This window comes from Nyctereutes procyonoides, unplaced genomic scaffold (assembly GCF_905146905.1).
Source record: "Nyctereutes procyonoides isolate TBG_1078 unplaced genomic scaffold, NYPRO_anot_genome, whole genome shotgun sequence".
NCBI classification, from domain to species: domain Eukaryota; kingdom Metazoa; phylum Chordata; class Mammalia; order Carnivora; family Canidae; genus Nyctereutes; species Nyctereutes procyonoides.
In genome coordinates, this window is record NW_026575146.1 from 57271213 (window position 1) to 57290549 (window position 19337).

The 19337-nt window shown below is 46.0% G+C and overlaps 1 protein-coding gene across 5 annotated transcripts in view; it reads left to right on the forward strand.

The window, feature by feature from the left end:
* Positions 1-19337, forward strand: part of SMARCA2 (SWI/SNF related, matrix associated, actin dependent regulator of chromatin, subfamily a, member 2) — a 174301-nt gene that overhangs the window by 75386 nt on the left and 79578 nt on the right. For all 5 annotated transcript variants that reach the window (XM_055309673.1, XM_055309674.1, XM_055309675.1 and 2 more), the window contains exons 20-24: positions 5412-5519; positions 6117-6203; positions 9309-9355; positions 11671-11837; positions 16993-17156. In XM_055309673.1, the coding sequence (XP_055165648.1) occupies positions 5412-5519; positions 6117-6203; positions 9309-9355; positions 11671-11837; positions 16993-17156 (573 nt within the window). The remainder of the gene's footprint in view (positions 1-5411; positions 5520-6116; positions 6204-9308; positions 9356-11670; positions 11838-16992; positions 17157-19337) is intronic.

The following is a 19337-nucleotide window of genomic DNA, read 5'->3' on the forward strand; positions in this document are numbered from 1 at the left end:
TTGCCCATATCAATGTCTGTCTCATTTTTATTGTTGAGTTAGTATTTTCATCTATGGATGCGCTGTAGTGAATCTGTCCACTCAGTTGGGATGCTGGGGTTGTCTCTGATTTTTGACAATCATGGATGCCTCTGCTGTATGCATGGTGTTATATGGGTTCCTGCATGAACAGAAGTTTTTATTTCACTGGAGTGAAGACCCATGGGTGGGGTCGCCGGGTCCTATGCTAAGGGCATGCGTAGCTCTATAGGAAACTTCCAGAACCATCATGCAGTTGCACCAGCAATGTCTGAGCCTTGCATTTCTTCCACGTTCTCGTCAGTTCTCATCGGGTACCGTCAGTGTTCTTGACCTTTTTAGCCATTTCAACAGGTGTGCACTGGTATCTTGTAATAAATTTGCATTTCTCTAACATCCACTGATGTTGGGCATCTTTTCATTGCTCATTTGGCATCCATATCTCTTCTTTGATGAAGTGATTGGTTCCCCTGACTCCCCTGGTATTCAAATCTTTTGCCCATTTGTTTGTTTTTAAAGATTTTATTTATTTATTCATGAGACACATAGAGAGAGAGGCAGAGACATAGGCCCAGGGAGAAACAGGCTCCCTGCGGGGAGCCTGATGTGGGACTTGATCCCAGGACCCCGGGATCGAGCCCTCAGCCCGGAGGCAGACACTCAACCACTGAGCCACCCAGGCGTCCCTATTTGTTTGTTTTTTAATTGGGTCATTTCTTTTCTTATTGCTGAGTTTTAAGACAGAAAAACTCTTAAAATACAAAATATATTTTGTATGTCCTAAACAGTAGTTCTGTCTTGTACAGGTAGACTGAGCTCAGATATAACCGAAGCAGGCATAGAAGGGCCAAAAGCTTGATAAGTACAGCTCTGTTTCATAGAAAAATTAGTTTTTAATGGATAAGCATTTAATAAAAATTAGTTTTAATCAATGAGTATTTAATATAGTAATGAGTCCAGTGATGTACCTAATGAGCAAGGGACTGTACCGTCCCCCCAGTGCTCCCAGCACCACCAGCAAGCTGTAGCATAAAATCCATTCCTTACCCTCAGGAAGGAATGGCAGCTCATACAAGAGGCCATATGTAAAACCTCACATAAACTGAATAAAAATTGATTTTGCGATTTAGCTCCCGTTTGGGGTTGTTTGTGCTGACTGTCCCCTTTGTTAATTCCTGTATAATCAAGAGCCAACTGTACTTGCAAACACCTGTATATGTATTGATGTCTAAACATGCTAAAATATGTATACAATGTCTGAGGTTGACTAAAGGCTGACCTACCTAAAATCGATCCTGATTGTGATTTAATCTGTGTAAAAGAACAAATAAGCTTCGCTCAGATGGGCAGCTTGCATATTTATATTCATCATATAAACATCTGGAAGGCTTGATGTAATCAATCATTACTTTGTTCCTCTCTCAACATCATAGATTCCAGAACCTGGGCCTTTGAAACATATGGTCTTATTGTTTGGAAATCTCAGTTCAGAAGGTGGTAACCTATCACACACAGTTGTCTGGGTTCATTGTTGTTCCAATAATACATCCTTTTGGAAGGGAACTTGTAAGTGAAGAACAGTACTCAGGCAGAAAGTATGAATAAAGCCTGGATACTTCTACAGGGGTATGTGGGGGAGACTCCAGACCGCTACAGTCACCTGCTGTGGCTCCTTATAGGGACCTGTTGATCACTTACTAACATAAGAATCCTTGGGAGGTAATCATCCTGTATGTGAGGTCAGCACCTCAGTTTTACATCTCTCTAGAGCAAAAATAGCCCCAGTGGCCCTTGCCAGCCTCACTCGTGGAGGGGACTCCTCCATGTTAACAAGGCCCAGGTTGCATTTCCTGCAGTGCCAGCTTAGTTTGAGGAACTTCTGCATCCCTGCCGTCATCTGATGCCACTCTGGGGGTGCACTCAGGCCCAACAGAGTTTAGGGGGCATGATTATCATAGAAACTTCTCTCTCTTGGTCCCTGCCATTCTGTCTGTATGTCTACTTTATAACTCTTCTGTCTGTCCTCTCAGTACATAGTTCTGCCTGCTGGGGGCGGGGGGGAGGGCGGTGTAGGAGCCACACTGGAAACAAGTGTGGTGTGACAGGTCAGCAGACGTGGTGTGGAGACAAGGTCTGTCACCTTGAGCAAGGGCATGACGATGAAAGGCAGCCTCGTGTACCCCATCCGGATGAACAATGCAGGCATTCACACACTTCAGGGCAGGGTGTGCTTATAACACACCTGTGGGGGAGGGGACGTGTTTGGGCAGGAGCATCTACTAGGATTCCATTGGGATGTGGAAAAAGATTTTAGAACTTCCCTGTAGGTTAACTTTTAAAAATAAAAAATGAAGCTTTGTTGGCATTTAACCTACAGACTCACCCTGGTACCCATGTGGTGCGGGGGTCAGAAAGTCGCCCATGTGTCTGGGCTGGGTTGGAGAGGTCATCCCAGGGGGAGCATGATGGGGAGCACCACACCTCAGGGGCATCTGACATTCCACCCACCCTCCCCCCGCCCCACCTCCTGCTCTTCCTGCCCACTGTGAGGCAGTATGGGATTCCCTGTACCCAGACCATAGGATGGAGGATCTGATTTTAACTCAAACCAATACTTCTGGCCCCAGCATGCACAAAGAGGTTAAAATGATTCTGCAAAGGATTGCAGGTTGAACAGAAGAAGAAGCACATAAGCCTAGGTAAACTGTGAGCAAAAGGAGGTCCTGTCTCTTCTCTGGTTCCTCATGTGGGTTTCATCAGCTGCATCATAGGGTAACTGGGCAGGAATTGGCTGAAAAAAAAATTAGGTGTCATCACGTTGGCCCCTGGAAATAAATCGGTTGCTTTTCACATTGATGACCATACCCTAAAAGTCACATGTGTCTTTAGACATTGACATTAGTGCATACATATAATTCATAAACAAAGGCATGGGCATATATTGGGAAGATGTGCTCTCGCATTTCTGATGAGGGGATGCCAGCAAAAAAGCTTCATAACTACTTCCTTGAGGGAAATAAAAGGAGAAATTGACTTCAGCCGAGAACTGTGGTGATGGAGGAGGACGTTTTAAGCCCTTAAGGTTGAGTAGGAGGTCACCCCCCAGCCCAGCCCCAGGCCTGGAGAGAAGAATAAAGTCAAACAAAGCTTGGAGTCATCGGAGAAGGCTCAGGGAGCAACTGTCAAACACTGTTGTGAAGCTTATTATGGTGGTGATTTCCATCCTGTGTACCAGACCCACATCTGGGTCCTCTGAGGGTGCAGGGAGGAGGGTTAGGGAGGCTTCCCCATTGTGGGGCAGCTGTTGGGTCCTCCGGATGGGCTCGCCTGTCTGCTGCCTTGAGCACCGAGGGCGTGTTTGGCCAGCAGGACCCATCTCTTCTGGCAGAGAAGCCCTGGTGGTGGTGAACGTGGGAAAGCCGTTCGTAACCAACCGGCTCCTTGGTTATTCATCCTTAGCAGAGAGCTTAGAAGAGTGCACTCAGTTTCCAGTCCTAACTGCATCATTGAAGTTGCATTGAAGAACTGCATCATTTTGAGCCAGCTTCTTAACTTTTCTGATGCTCAGGTCCTGTATAAACTGCAGATGCAACATGTAACCCTCTCCCAGAGCTGTTGAGGGGTCAGATGAGAGAAGGCACATACAGCTTTCCGAAAGAGCTCAGTGATATTAGTCCTTGGTGCCATTATTTTTTAAAGATTTTTAAAAAAATTTTAGAGAGTGGGGCAGGGACAGAGTCTGCAGTAGACTCCGTGTTGAGCACAGAGCCTAACGCAGGCCTTGGTCTCAGGACCCTGAGATCATGACCTGAGCTGAAGTCAAGAGTCAGGTCTTCAGCTGAGCCACCCAGCCCCCCCCCCCCCCCAGGTGCCGTTTTTACGCTCCTGCTTGTCACAGTGTGAAGTTGCCTAACGCTTATCTTCACCATGATCGAATTTCACTGAGGGTGAACAGCTCTTGGGAAATGTCAAAGTGCGTTAAAAATAGGACACGATCAGGAATCCAAAACAGAAAGGCTGTAGTAAGTACGTTATTCTTATTTATCAAACGTGGGGATTTCTGTTTTTCCCCCCTGGCCAAGAAGGTCATTAAAAACAAACAAACAAACAAAAAAAAAAAAAACAAGAAAAAACAAACAAAACAAGTATATGGAAGGTCACCTGCTTCCCTTAACTTTTCTGTAAAAGAGCCAGCCTTTCTCCAGTCTTACTTGGCGCATCCAAACAAGTGGCAAAAGGCTATTAATTGCAGTTTCATGTGGCCTGACAGGTTCCTTCTGAAGCAACAATTGAATGAATATTCAACTTCCCTTCATCTGTGACCTCCTCGCCCTGGCCCTTGGAGCTGAAAATAACCTGATCATTTTTAATCAGTTTGTTAAACATTAGGCAGCTTGCTGATTTACTTTTAATCACATTCTGCAGATTTCTAGGCATTTATCTGGCGTTTATTATGAAAATTGCACATTTGTATTCTGGGGATTTTTTTTAATAAAGAAAATAATACTAGGAAATAATGAAGGCAGATTTTTATGCATTAAGAACATGCTAGAAGTATTGCAGGTGTGTGCTAAGCCAAGGGCACGTGAATTCCCTTTAACTGTTTTAAATAGGATTTTTCACAGACATCCGACTGGAGGCACATGAGGCTTTGCCTTCTTTAGATGGTCATAAAGTTGTGTCCTGGGGCACCTGGGTGGCTCTGTCGGCTAAGCGTCTGCCTTCAGCTCAGGTCAAGATCCCGGTTGGGATCCTGGGATGAAGCCCCAAGTCAGGCTCCCTGCTCAGTGGGGAGTCTGCTTCTTCCTCTCCATCTACTCCTCCCTGCCTCCTGGGTTCATTGTGTGCTCTCTCTCTCTCTCTCTCTCTCTTCTCTCAAATAAGTAAATAAAATCCTTTCAGATTAGTACTGGGAATCTCTACATATGACCATTTAGAAAAATGTCTTATGGAGAAAATCTTGAGATACTGGTTAGTCACTATTTTTCTGTTCATATGAAAGTGGGGGTAGAGCTGGGAAATGGTAAGAAATACTAGGAAATACTCTATATTGGGCTTCTTCGAACAATCCATAAGCTTCTCTCTCTTTCTCTCTCTCAAATATGGAGCAAGTCAGGAAATTTCAGAAAACGTGACCCTAGCCTCAATCACACACAACCTTTGGCAGGTCCCTGCATCGTCCTGGTACCATTAGCAGTGATGACCGTGGTCTCCACCACTGCTCCCATCCCACCCTCCACCCCATGAATCCAAGGAGGATTCCAAGGAGGGGAAACGGAGGCAACCTACAGAATTCCAGGAGTGCCACCTGCTTCTGCACCTCCACAGTCTTCTGAGGACGGGCCCCTTCTCTGTCCTGCTCCTACCTGTCCTCACTGTTCTGTCTCCCCCAGGTGGAATACGTGATCAAGTGTGACATGTCAGCGCTGCAGAAGATCCTCTATCGCCACATGCAAGCCAAAGGGATCCTCCTCACGGATGGCTCTGAGAAAGATAAGAAGGTCCGTTTCAGGAGATGATGCAACTCAGCGTGTTGTCTGTCTTCTCCTGGCCGCGACGCCAGATACCCCCCAGGAAGCAGCCCTGCTAACGCTGGCCTGTTCAAGCAAATTTCTGGGCCTTTCCTATAGCTGCCGTAGCTGCCAAAGGAAATCTCGCAACCTCTTTGTTGCAAACTACATTGGGGCAGGAAGAATGGAGCATGTTCGCATCACCAAAATAGCTTTTAGCTCTGCTCATGTCAGTTCTGCAGGGAATGTATTCCACCCAAATGTGGGGTGGCACCTTAGAAGGTTTTAAAATCCTGTGTCACTCCCTGGGCATCTGTTCCGTGCTTCTGTCTTCCCAGAATCCTGGGAAACAGACAGTCGTGTCACAAAGCCATCAACTCGGTATGATTCCCTCCGGTAGGATAAGTCAGTCGAGAAAGATGCTGTATCTGTAACTCAGAAACTGCTATAGAACAGGAGCTCCGGACCCCGATAGGTGTAGGTTACAGGAAGACGTATGGCCCTTTCTGTGAAAGCCTACTTTTTAAAAACGGGGTATTTGGTCAATTAACAATTTGTTCTGTGTTTGCTCTCTCCACTTGTTCCCAGGGGAAGGGCGGTGCTAAGACACTCATGAACACTATCATGCAGTTGAGAAAAATCTGCAACCACCCATACATGTTTCAGCACATTGAGGTAAGTCTGCTTCGATTCTGATCCTGATTGCATTATTCCTACTAATACTACTTTTAAAAGAGAAAAAAAAAAAGGAAGGAAAGAGGGTTGAAATATGTGTGGACGTTGAAATGACATGTTCTGATAGCTCGGCGAGCAGAATTAACAAACGTGAGTTTTCTGGTTATGGATTCTCATTGGCACCAAGCACTTGAGCATCTGGAATTTTATAACCAAGGGTTTGAAGCGGTGAGAAAATACTGCAAGCTCGTGCTCATTATGTGGGTTTGGGTAAGTGCTGTGAATTGCCTTGTTATGGTAGGAGCTATGAAATTGAAGGTAATGATGAATACATCCGGCTTCCTCAGGAGGATGCTGTGAAAAATATTAAAGTATCGTATTTGTACCCGCTCAAGAGGAAGATGCTCTCGAAATATTTTCTTTGTAAAAGACACTGACTTCGGTACTGTTATTACTTAGATCTGCATTTTTCCTTTGCTGGCTTCTATCCTGACAGTGTAAATCCTGGCTTTTATCCTGGCACTCTGGTCTCACAAAGCTAGTTTTAGGGGTGTCTCACCAAGCTAGTTTTAGGGGCAAGGACATTTTCTGCCCTGTTCACCACGTGCACGTTTCCAAAATTGACAGAATTTCACTCTCATGGGATCAATTGACCAGAGCAGGAAGGAAAAGGAGTGTCACCGCTGATGCATGTGGTTGTGGCACAGCCTACTTCCCACGACACATGGGGCTCCAGGAAACCAGGCACTGCGGGCCCCCAGTGCCCACACTGGTTCATTAAAAAGGAAATAGAAGGTTCTGGAAGTCAGAATTTAAATGATTACAGTGTGAAAATCAAGCTCAAATACTCTTGACTTTGAGTATTTCTTGGCTTTTGATGATTCCTCCCCACCCCCCTCTTATTTTTGGCAATCACTCTTGTCAGATACAAGTATTTATTGCACACCCTCCACCTGTTCTGGAGACCTCTCCCAGCCTGACACTGCTGCTGCCTGCACAGCCAGAGGGCAGAGTGTCTATAGGCTAACAAGCTCCAGATCCAAGGAAAGTGACAACAGCCACCATGCTAGCCACAGAAGTCAAGTCCTACCCACAAGTCACAGATATTTAAGACACAGAGTGAAGGAGAATCCAGCGTGCAGCAGTGAGGCCGTGTCCCAGGCCACTCTGTAACCCTGACCTGGTGAAAATCTCTCCTCATGTCCAAGCTTCAGGGCCCTGGACTTGTCATCACATGGTGCTAGATTATGGGATTGGCAGCGGCTAAACTTTAAAAATAATAATAATGATAATAATAATAAGTGAGAAGCATCTTGGAACCGCTAACATATATTCAACAGATGGAAGATATCCATGAATTAGTGGTGGATCCTTATTGGTTTGTGACCGGTGTGGTGGGGTGGGGGACCCAAAAAAATGTCAGGTGATGAAAAAAGACCAGGGTCTTGTCAGGTGAACCCATCACCCTTCCCCTTTCCCGAAAACAATTTTGAGATATTTATTCTCATTCATAGAAGGGTACAGGACTTAGAAGTCATGAAAATTAAGTGTCAGTCTTACTTCATTTCGGCTGTCATGCAAAAATTAGCCTTTGAAATCTGCTAGATGGTGTCAGGAAGGGGGCTTCTGTCTGGAGAACCTGGGGAGGGGAGAATCATAAAAGGGGCTTCGTTTAAGTAACTTGCCTTCCATTCCCTGCATATTTACATTTTAAATAGGCGTCAATAGAAAGACAGACTCTGATTTGCAAAAATTTTTTTGACGTTAAAACTTTCAGAAGCGTTATTACCAGGAAGGAGACCCTCAGCCACTGGCACGCGGAGCCACAGCTATGGCTCAGAGTTGGCGTGTGTGCATTTTGCCTGTGTCTTCGTACCCTTTGGCACACCACGTTCAGTCATAGGAAGTCACCCCAGAAGCCCCTGTCTCTCTGCTGGGCTCATGGTTTCCCCAAGGACTTCCAAACCAGGCAAAATGAAGACATTTTTAAAACTATGCTAATCTCTCAATTTATCACTGTGCACTGGCATGTCCCATCTCTTTGGTTTTCACAGCCCTGCTTAGGTGATAGGGATGGATCCCAAAAGATCTAGCAAGGAGTGGCTGCTGGTGGAGAGAGAAGGCATGGCTCTTGGGGTCAGAGTGGGCTTGAGGCTGTTGTCCATCGCCTTTGATTTTGCCAGCAGGGCAGCGTTGTGAGGGGCCAGAGCCCACCGTGGGTGATGAGGGTATGTGAGAGGAGAGTCATAGGCAGAGATGTGCCCCCCTGGGAGGCAAAGCTTTGCCGGTGGGGGAAGAAAGGAAGCAGGGGAGGGAGTCAGCGGGCGGCTGATGTGAAGGTGTGATCCGCTCTCCTTCTCCACAGATGGTCCCCCGTTCCATCCAGCAAGCCTGGAAACACCACACAGAGGACCGGAATTTATTTCTTGTACAGGATCAGTGCGGGGAGGGGATGATGGGATCAAGTAGTTTAAGTTCAATTTGAAATCCTAGAAATTCTCACTTTAAATTTAAAATTCTGTATTTTTAAAAATGGAAGCCCAGGCACCAAAGGGAGGGGTCGGTGTCCACTGAGGGCCTTCTTTGTCACAGGAACAAAGCACAGTATGGAGGGATTTCAGGTTTTCTCTAAACACAGATTTAGAACATGGTGCACGATCACTGTTACCTTTACTGTTGGATTTTTTTTGCAGTATGTTTTCGGTGCACATCTGAATCCTGATCAGCTTGCATTAGGCTCTTCCTCGAGTCTAGACTATAAACTCCTTGGGGATAGATCCTTGAGTTGTTTCTGGATCCCCTGTACCTACATGGCTCACCCCTGGCTCAATAGATGCTTAGTCACTGTTTGATGAGAATTTCAGTACAAGATTCTGGAGACAAAACTCCCGGGACACATTCGTGGCAGAACAGAAAGTCTGAATTCAATGACATTGAGTTTCTGGTTGATCAGCTAACGAATATTTTTTTACTTATTATTTTGTTTAACTATATTCTAGAAATACACGGGATGACGTCACTCAGAGTAATTATTAAGTTAATAATTTACATATCCGGGTGGGTTTTTTTTTTTAATCATTTTTTTTTCTCCTCTCCATTTTAAAGGAATCTTTTGCTGAACACCTGGGCTATTCAAATGGAGTCATCAATGGGTAAATCTTAAAATTTATCTTTCTTCCAAAAAGCAGTTTGTTGGTCATACTTAAGCTTTTCCCTCCATAGTGTTTCCTATCACACACGTACCTACTGCCAGGCTCCTGTGCCCTCCCCTCACCTCAGCAGAGCATATAGGGGTTGTGAACCAAAATGATACCTGTTTTCTCTTTTATGTTACTGGCATAAATTACCGCATGCCCTGAGCAGGTGGCTATTCAAAGGACGTAGATCTCATTTAATGAACTTAAGAGTATCCTAGTGTCCTAAAAATGTCATGGAAACTTCAGAGAGTTGTTACTTATCACCAATAGCATACCTTGGGCCAAAAGAGAATTTATCGTATTAAATTTCAAGTTGATACTTAACACTGACGTGCGTGAGAGGAAATATCTCATCTGCCAAAATTATGTGTGACTTTACAGTAATTCATCAAAGTATGGTCCATCTAAGAAACTTTTTTTTAATTAGTGCACATTAAAAGAGTGTCATGCCTTGCAACAACAACAGAAAAGAAACTTGCATCAACAGAAAGTCTCTCTGTTTCGCACCAGGGAAAATTGATTATTAGGATGTAGGGGCCATTCCTGGATCCCAAAGGCAGACAGATGGTGTCACTGGGCTAAAGCAATAGAAACTGGGACCTGTCTAGATAGAACCAGTGCCACTAGGCCCTCCTAGTCCTGCTTGCTTCCCTGTGCTCTGGGTCCCGTGGTCACTCCTGGTGCCATCACATGGCCGGGGTTGCAGGCTGAAACCACGGCTACAGGAGACATTTGGAGGACAGAGGTTGGAGCGGGGGACTGGTGTTGGGAAGACACACACTTGAAAATGTGTCTGTTAGGGACAATGCGCACTGTGTCACAAAATCAGCTACCAGATGACACATTTCAGTGTCGTAGACCTGATGGGTTTCCCCGGCCATATCATCCTTACAATTAAGTTTTAATGATTTAACATGCCCCAGTTGACAAAAGAGAGAAGTTGTTTATTATGGAAGGGAAAAGGCCTTGCTTTGGCTCAGGACCCTCTGGCAAGCAGCACTCACCACCATCCCTTTTTGATCTGAACTTCTGTGTCAGCCAGGCCTCTTGTCTCCTGCCCAGCCTGTTCCTACAGTGGACACGGCGATCTTCTGGAAAGATGTGGGAGGTCTCGCCACAGCCCTATTTCAGATCCGTTGGTGGCTTTCCATGGCACTTAGAGCTAACACACTCAGTGTGGCTAAAAGAGCATCTGTCCCCTCCTCCCACCAGCTGCCTCCCTGTGCGCCTCTCCAGAATGCCCCTGTCGCTCAGGCTCAGCTGCGCAGACTCCCTGGGCTTCTTTACTCCACAGGGCCTTTGCACATACTCGGCCCACTTCCTGGAGTCTCCACCCCTCTCCTGCTCTTCCTTCAAGCCCCCTGTTCTTCAGCCAGCTGCCTTTCTGCTCATTATTTGAGGTTTTGGCGAAACTCTTCTTTCTTCAGCAAGGCCACCTGCATCAAGGTCCTGCAGAACTTCTTCTAGAAAGGGCCAGATCTTGAATATTTTTGCTTTGGTGGGTCGCAAAGTCTCTGTCCCAACTTTGCCATCGTGTGGTGTGAAAAGCAGCTGTAGACAAAAACAGAAACGCGGGAACCTGGCTGCGTTCCATTCCCTCTATTTACAAGAGAAGGCAGCAGGCCAGGGCCTAAATTTGCCAAGCCCTGCTCTAATTTAAAGATGTCACATGTGGGCACACGTTGTCCCATAGCCACTTGTTACTTTTCCTCTGCCGGGCTTATCACAACTTGCAATTGGCCGCACTGAAGGCGGGGATCCTATTTTTCTCATCGCCATCCACATGCCTGGAATTGTGCCTGGCAGGTAGTAGGTGCTCAATAAATATTTGGACGCATCCTGAGGGCCCCTAACTTAATGATCTTATGGGCTTACCAGGTAGCATGTTAAGGAAACACAACACATTCATGACTATGTGTGGACGAGAGAGAGAGATTGAGAGAGAGAGAGAGAGTGCAGAGGGGGAGAGAGAGAGGGAGAGAGCATGCAGGAGTACTAGGAACACGCAAGGATGTTCTTCTCCCTTCAAAATCTGTCGCCGTCCTTGGCATCTACAACGTACTCCTTGTCGGTTGTGTATAGCAGTATTTCCTTTTTGCCACGGCGTGGCCCCATCGCCCTGGAGGGGATACCCACTCATTCCTTCATCCCACCGTTAGTCCACTGAATGTTCCAGACACACCAGGCAGTGCCTGAAAAGCCAGGCCACCCGGGATCCTTCAAGAAGACTGCAGCAATACCGTCTTCTTGTTTTGCCTTTCTGGGTTCAGGGCTGAGCTGTATCGGGCCTCGGGGAAGTTTGAGCTGCTTGATCGTATTCTGCCAAAACTGAGAGCCACTAATCACCGCGTGCTGCTTTTCTGCCAGATGACGTCCCTCATGACCATCATGGAGGATTACTTTGCTTTTCGGAACTTCCTGTATCTCCGCCTTGACGGTGAGTCCCATCGGGATCGGGCTTGGGCTCGGGAGCCCCCGCCAGGGAGGGTGCTGGCCATGGGGGTCGGGGTGGCCTGGGTGCGCCCGAGCCCCCGGCAGGAGGGGTGGAGCTGTTGGAGAGCTAACTAGCGGGGTGAGCGCAGCCTCCCCAGATAGCAATTTTTACATCATCTGGCTTAAAAATCAGCTAAAACCACTTGCACAGCTGTTTAGCCCCCCCAGACAAGCCAGCACAAGTGGACTTGGAGGCAGTTCTAAGAGCCACAATTAAACAGTGAAACGGAATTAAAACCTAGAAGCCGCCTCCGCTCTTCGCACGGCCTGTTACCTGCGGCCGCCGAGTACTGCCGATAAGCGCTCAGCTGTCGGGTCCAGGCGTATTTGAAGGGGATGAGGGCTGTGCCTCCTCTCTTCGCTGACACCCTATTTACTCATTTAAGATGACTCTGCATTATCATTAAAGCTTCTTTCTTTTTCCAAATAGAACATATCTCCCTGCCACGTTGAGAGATAGGGCCCCACTGTGTCCTGGGTTTTCCCGACTCTGTAAAAGATTTGGCTGATCGGCCTGGCATTTCAACTTTTTAGAAAATTAGTAAATAATGCGAACGGAAGGAAACATGAATTTAGAGGCATTTCTGAAACTCCCGTACGATTTGGATGCCAGCCCTCGTATTTTCAAGGTGAAGGATACCAAATTTCCTCTACGATGGCAGGGGGTTGTGCTTCCAAAGGGCGGCCCGTAGGAGTAGGAGCGTGTTTTCAGCCGGCATGGTTGGAATCTGTGCGCACAGAGTAGGGCAGCATTGCTAATATCAATTTGTATCTGATGCGATCTTCAAGTTATTGTTAAATTTTTAAAGTTTATGTTCCATTAAAAGGTTTTTGTTTGGGGGCATCTGGCTGGTCCAGTCGGTTAAAGGTCTGACTCTTAATCGCAGCTCAGGTCTGGATCTCAGGGTCATGAGTTCGAACCTCGTGTTAGGCTCTGCACTGGGCATGGAGCCCTACCTAAAAAAATAAATAAGTAAAAAAAAAAATAATAGATTAAAAAAAAAAGGTTTTGTTTTATATTTAGCCTAACATTTTGTCCTCCTGTTGCCATTAATTCGATAGAAGTGGATATACACCAACCTCAGACCTTCTTTTTGTTGCTCTTATTTTTTAAATGAATTCTCTCTGTGGTCTACCTCTTAGGATATTATTAATTTTTAAATTAATTGTACCTCAGACATGTGAATTTTTAGAACTTTTTTTTTTAAGATTTTATTTATTTGAGAGAGAGCATGAGCAGGGGGTGGAGCAGAGGGAGAAGCAGGCTCCCTGCTGAGCAGGGAGCCGATGTGGGGCTTGATCCCAGGACCCTGAGATCATGACCTGAGATGAAGGCAGACACTTAACTGACTGAGCCACCCAAGCACCCTAAAAATCTTTTTTACCTCTCCCCTCCAAAGTCACCACAAACGGATGCACGGTTAAGTCAGCGTTCCTTCTGAGTTCCTGACACAGTTCTGTCATCCAGTCTGTCTCTTTTGGCGCATCTCCTGCACTGTGTCTCGTCCTCTGTCCTTTGACCTGATTCTCCTGTCTCTCTCTGGGAGGGACGAGGTCAGCACTCGTTTGAAGGGCAGGCCCACCTTCCCTGCAGCTCAGATGAGGGGCAGCCCTGCCCTGGTGTCCTGCACAACCACTGGTATTACTTTGTGGCTTTTGGCTTGGCATCTCCCCCTTTTGAGGACTGTGCCCTTGGAATATTCCAGTCTGTGAAACTGGCGAGAAGCACTTTCCTTGAAACGAATCTCTCTAATGTTTTCTTACCCACTCGAGAGAGCATCTTTCAAGCTGTTGTTGGTTGCTGACCTTTATTGTCCGTTTGTTATTAATAATAATCGTCATAAAAGGTAGCGGTTCTGGAATGCCTAACTGCCAGTGGGATACCAGGCGAGGCGCTTCATGCACCTTATTAATCTAATATTCTCTGCAAACAAGCTACTTTGATTCCCCTTTTACCATGGTACAAATAGGATCCCCATTTGACAGATGGAAAAACAAAGGTTTAGAGAAATGAGGTAACCTGTGAAACCGGTTCCTAACTTAGATCTCTCTGATTCCAGCTTCGTTCAGAATCAGTTTTAGCAGAGCCAGGGAGATACATCCCATCTCTGAAAACGCAGGCTGCTTTCCTGGCGACAGCATTTTAAGAATGATTTTGAACTTACTCAAAAAATTTAAAGCGATGAATTGGAACGAGATACGAGATGAATGGAACCACTCAGTGTTCCTGCCATCAGAGAGCCCTTAACCATTAGGTTGGAGGAGACAATAAGTAAACAAGCTTCGTAATAAAATGTTACAGATGGAGTAGAGAAAACTGTACAGGCTTCTACCCTTGAGAAACAGCAGGCATTTGTTTTGGGGCTGGAGAGGATCGATGGGCAATCAATGTACTCACTTGCAAGTAATCCACCCTCCAACCACCTGCCTCTTCACCCGTTAGTTAAAATGACTTCAGATTTTCATTGCCGAATTTGATGTCTCAGATTTTTGACTTCAGTGGGGGAAAAAAATCACTCAATGACAGCTAAACAGATTTTTTTTTTCTGCAAAGATTATGGTTGCATGAACAGATTTGGCTACTGTCCCGTTAGAGTCTTTGTTTTCTCTGGAAATGATTTTTGAGTGAGAGCAAGTGGTGAAGTTGCATCCCAGAAGACAAAATTTTCCCAAAGCAGCTGAAACTAAGTTAAAATTAGTAATCATGAAAGCCTGGCAGTGTGTTCCTTCTGGCACATTCTGCAACTTGCAACACAATTGGGCTTGCTATTAATTGTGTTCTTGGTTATGTTCTACTTCAAAGTCTAACAGAACATGGGGCTGATGCTTATACTGAGGGTGTGAAATCCTGTGCCACCTGCAAAGAGCATTTACTTGCCTTGTGGATAAACCCTGACACGGTGGTTTGAAGCTCCCTGAGCACATTGCCAAGGATTGCTGATGATCAGCAAAGATCTTGACTTGGGGAACCTGTGGCTAATGGGAATGGTAATCCAGCAAATTCTGAACCTTGTTAACTAGAAACGACATAGCTTTGCATGAAAGGTAATTGAATCATGGATTTTTCTGACTTTGAAAATTCATCAAGTTCCCAGCTAGTTATACAGTTCGAATTCACACCAGATATATGCTCAGTCTATTTACTTGAGGTATCTGGTGTAGGGCTTATTGACCTGATAATTTGGGTGTTTCTTTTGTTTTCCAGGGCTTTATTTTGTACTTCGGGGTATTTTATCCTAAGGAGTCATATCCACTAACTAGTTTAATTTATACCTTAATGCATGTGGTCATTAGCCGATTCATTTTCAGTGGATTTAAAACTGAGTTTACATCCCCAGAGTATATAGATACTGTACCCTACTGTCAGAAAACAGACATCATTGCCTCTGGAAACTCCTTCTTTCCCTTATTTTAGAAACTTTTTTTGTTTGTTTGTTTGTTTTTGTGGCTTTCCATTTGGTTCAAGGCAGAGGGTATATATGTGAACAGTGATTCCATGTAAGTAATTATCGCAACTGGAAAGACGATATAGTGAACAGGTTTCATGATAGCATAGAACTCGTCTTTCATTAGTATCATGAACAAATAGGTCACCTTGGTCTCGGAAAGCCAACTCTGAAAAAGAAAAGAAAAAAAAAAGAGCCTCACATATTTGAAACCTTATTCAGCAGAGCACATTTAGTGCGCCTCCCCCAAGTCTAAACTCTTTACCATTTCTCATTGCAGGATTTGGCCCGCTGGCTAAACTTGAAATCTAATTTAGAAAGCAAAATGATCCCTTAAAGAACATTGCTTCATTTAATGAGGAGAACCCCACAAAACCCCTTGGTCCTAATCTCCGTTGGATATATGGGGCGAATTGGAGATTTTTCCCTCCTTCCTCAGGAGGGTACTGACTATTTTTAGTAATATGAAGAATTAATAATACCCCTCATGTTTGGGTATTATTACCCATGTTACCCTCATGGTAACATGATTTGGTAAACTCGTCACTTAAATGTTTTAATCCTCTGAAATAAGCTGCTGGTGTATTTTCATCCTTAAAAAAAGAACACCATGTAGAAATAATATTTGTATAGCAGGCGTTTAGGGGCTATCGTGTGACATGCATATGTGTTTCCCAAAAGCCTAAAGCCTTTTTCAGAACTCTGTGGCAATGCTTCCCAGGTAAATACATTACAGACGCATAGTGTGTGATGGAGTAGCTGATTTGGGAGGCAGGTTGGGGGGACTTCCTGCCCTAAACGTGAGCACTCTGCTCTGGGGTTTGGCGCTGTCTGCTTATTCCCCATTGTGGAGTTTGTCCAGGCACCATGAGGCCAGCCATCGGCAAGTGGGTCACATGCTGCTTTGTTGGGTTTTAGGTCACCACCCTTTTTAACTCAACAGAGCAGAATGCCAACGTGAGGAACAGACTAAAGACTTTGCACACATGTATACACACACACATATGTGTGGGGGGCTATCGTGGCTTCAAGTCTTGCTAACCAGCTTAAGAATAATTCCTTTCACATTTTATGTTTTTCCCAGCCAGATCATGCTCAGGAGCAATCCAAACGGTAAAACAAGGTGGAAACCGATTTCCCTTCTGTTTCCACCCTCTTGGCATAAAAACGAGTGCTCGCTCTAATGCCCGTCGGCAAAATTGCTTTAAACCACGACCATAATCTTTGTAGACATGTGTAGGTGTGTGTAGGTGGGTTTTAAAAAGTTATTTGGTGTTTTAAAGCACAGAAATAAATCCAGAAAATGTTTTCATTAAGTTTTAGGGTAACGTGAGAATGTTCTGGAATTTGTAAAGGTGCAAAGGCGCCCAGTCCTAAGGGTTTAAACCCAGTATTTTGAAACAATGGGTAGTAGGCAGCGTTCCTTCTTGATTTGAGAAAAGTCTCTTTCTCTCTCTCTCTCTCTTTTTTTTTTTTTTTACGTTCTGAAAGAAACGTTCAGAGTTTCTTTCAAAAGAAAAAGTACAAAACCCTCAGAGAATCACCTCACCCATGCCACGTAGGAGTCTGTTTCTCCAGGAGGCCGCCGTTCTCTCTAGCTCTGTGCCATTTTCAGACAGCACTTAACTGGATTTTACTTTCCTTTACCCATAGGCACCACCAAGTCTGAGGACCGTGCTGCTTTGCTGAAGAAATTCAACGAGCCCGGGTCCCAGTATTTCATCTTCCTGCTGAGCACCCGAGCGGGCGGCCTGGGCTTGAACCTCCAGGCAGCTGATACCGTGGTCATCTTTGACAGCGACTGGAATCCTCACCAGGTCTGTCTGTCTCTGGCGTGGGTGGCCAAGCGTCCCTGCTGGACCTGGAGGGATGACTTATCAGTGTCCTCATTCACATTTGTGGGAAAAAGCAGATTTCCCAAAGAGCGGGCCGTTTCTCTAGGCGGCCCTGCACGCTCTCATGGCCCGTTCCTCACCTCCCTCGCAGCGCAGCTGGTGAGACGTCTTGCTCACGCTTTCCCTGCGCCTTGGCAAGGCTCCACCCTGGGGCACAGGAACTCAGTCTCGGCTTTGCTTTAACCCCATCTCCCAGGGTCGACCCCAAAGCAAAGGAGGTTTGGTTATAGGATAAATCACAAATGCTCCAGAATAGGGTACACCTGGGTGGCTCAGTGGTTGAGCGTCTGCCTTCAGCTCAGGGTGTGATCCCGGGGTCCTGGGTCCTGGGACTCGCCCCCGCGGGGAGCCTGCTTCTCAGTCTGCCTGTGTCTCTGCCTCTCTCTCTGCGTCTCTCCTGAATAAAGAAAACCTTTAAAAACAAAAAAGCTCCAGAATAAAAAACAACAAACTAAACATTTATTGCACCCTGACTCTGCGCCATCCTCTTGATGTGTGTTGCTTCATTGCGTTTTCACAACCCTGTGAGGTTGTTAACATCACGAGCTGCCTCCTTCCAGTCACCGACAGTGAGTAGTCCCCAGAAGCTGTAAGTAAGAAGTTCCCGCAGGTCGAACAATTAGCATAGCATCGTTTGTCTTTTAGTCTGTGTGTTTTGATTAACACTGCCATCAGAGAATATTCCACGGAGCATCTACTAGTAAGTTCTTGGAGACAGGTAACTTTACAGTTATCATTTTTCTAGGAACACTTTGGTGATTGAGAAAGCCCAGGAGAAGGGGCCCCTCGTGGCACACCTGGGGTTGCCTACATCACTTGGGGAGATCGTGCACCTGCTCCTACGAAATGGGGTGGAATGATGTTCATCGGGATCAGATTCATTTTAGAACACATGTGAATTCAAAATAGCAGAAAAGGAAAATGGCAGGTCTCCCGTGTGACTATGAATCGTATGTCAGTCTAACCCCGGGCAGCTCACTGTGCCTCAGTTTCCTCAACTGCAGGCACGCCGAGTGGTACTCCCTCGGTGGGCCGTGGTGGAGACAGAGGACAAGGCTCAGAGCACACACTGGGGGCAGGACACGAAGCCCGAGCTGCACAGTTATGAGAGGGCTTTTTAACACCATGCACACCTGCTTCCCATTCCCTGCCACCCAGTTTTGTAGGTGCTTCCCAGACTTCTCTAGACCTTTTCAAAAGCTCCCCAGAGATTCTGGCAGCGTTTCTCTCATAGCCAAGGAGCGCTAATGTCAGGAACCAACCAGTGGTTCCACGCCTCGGGTTTTGCAGTGGAGCTGGACTCCTGCAGTGCTCGCCACTCATTCTATCTGGGCCAGTACATTAAAGAAAGTTTCTCTGGAAACATCTGGCCCTTGGAAAGGGTTTGGGAGCCACCAGCACAGTATATCAGCTCCAAGTCTTTGGGAAATATTTTCTTTTTTCCAAAAGATTTTATTTATTTATTCATGAGAGATATGCACAGAGAATGGCAGAGACACAGGCAGAGGGAGAAGCAGGCTCCATGCAGGGAGCCTGACGCGGGACTCGATCTGGGGACTCCAGGATCACGTGTGGAGCTGAAGGCGGACGCTTACTGCTGAGCCACCCAGGGATCCCTTTGGGAAATATTTTCATATGTTTTATATATGTTTAAATCCCACGTTGAGTTCCCGGGCACAGGTGCAATTCTTTTTTTTTTTTTTAAGATTTTATTTATTTATTCATCAGAGACACAGAGAGAGGCAGAGACACAGGCAGAGGGAGAAGCAGGCTCATCCTCACAGGGAGCCCAATGTGGAACTCGATCCCAGGACCCCGGGATCACTCCCTGAGCCTAAGGCAGATGCTCAACCACTGAGCCACCCAGGTGCCCCTCACAGGTGCAATTCTTATTCATGTGAAAGACCAGCAGTTTTCCCTTTGACTGTTGTGAATTCAGCATTCATTCCATATTTCACTAGTGGCTGCCAGGCCACAGGCACCGTGCTCGGCCGGGCATCTAGGGGAGGAGTATGAGATTCGTCTCCTCCTGGGGTGCTCAGTGTGATTTAGATCAGCTTACCTCTGCTGCCTGAAAAATAGCTTGTCTATAGGCGAATGGAA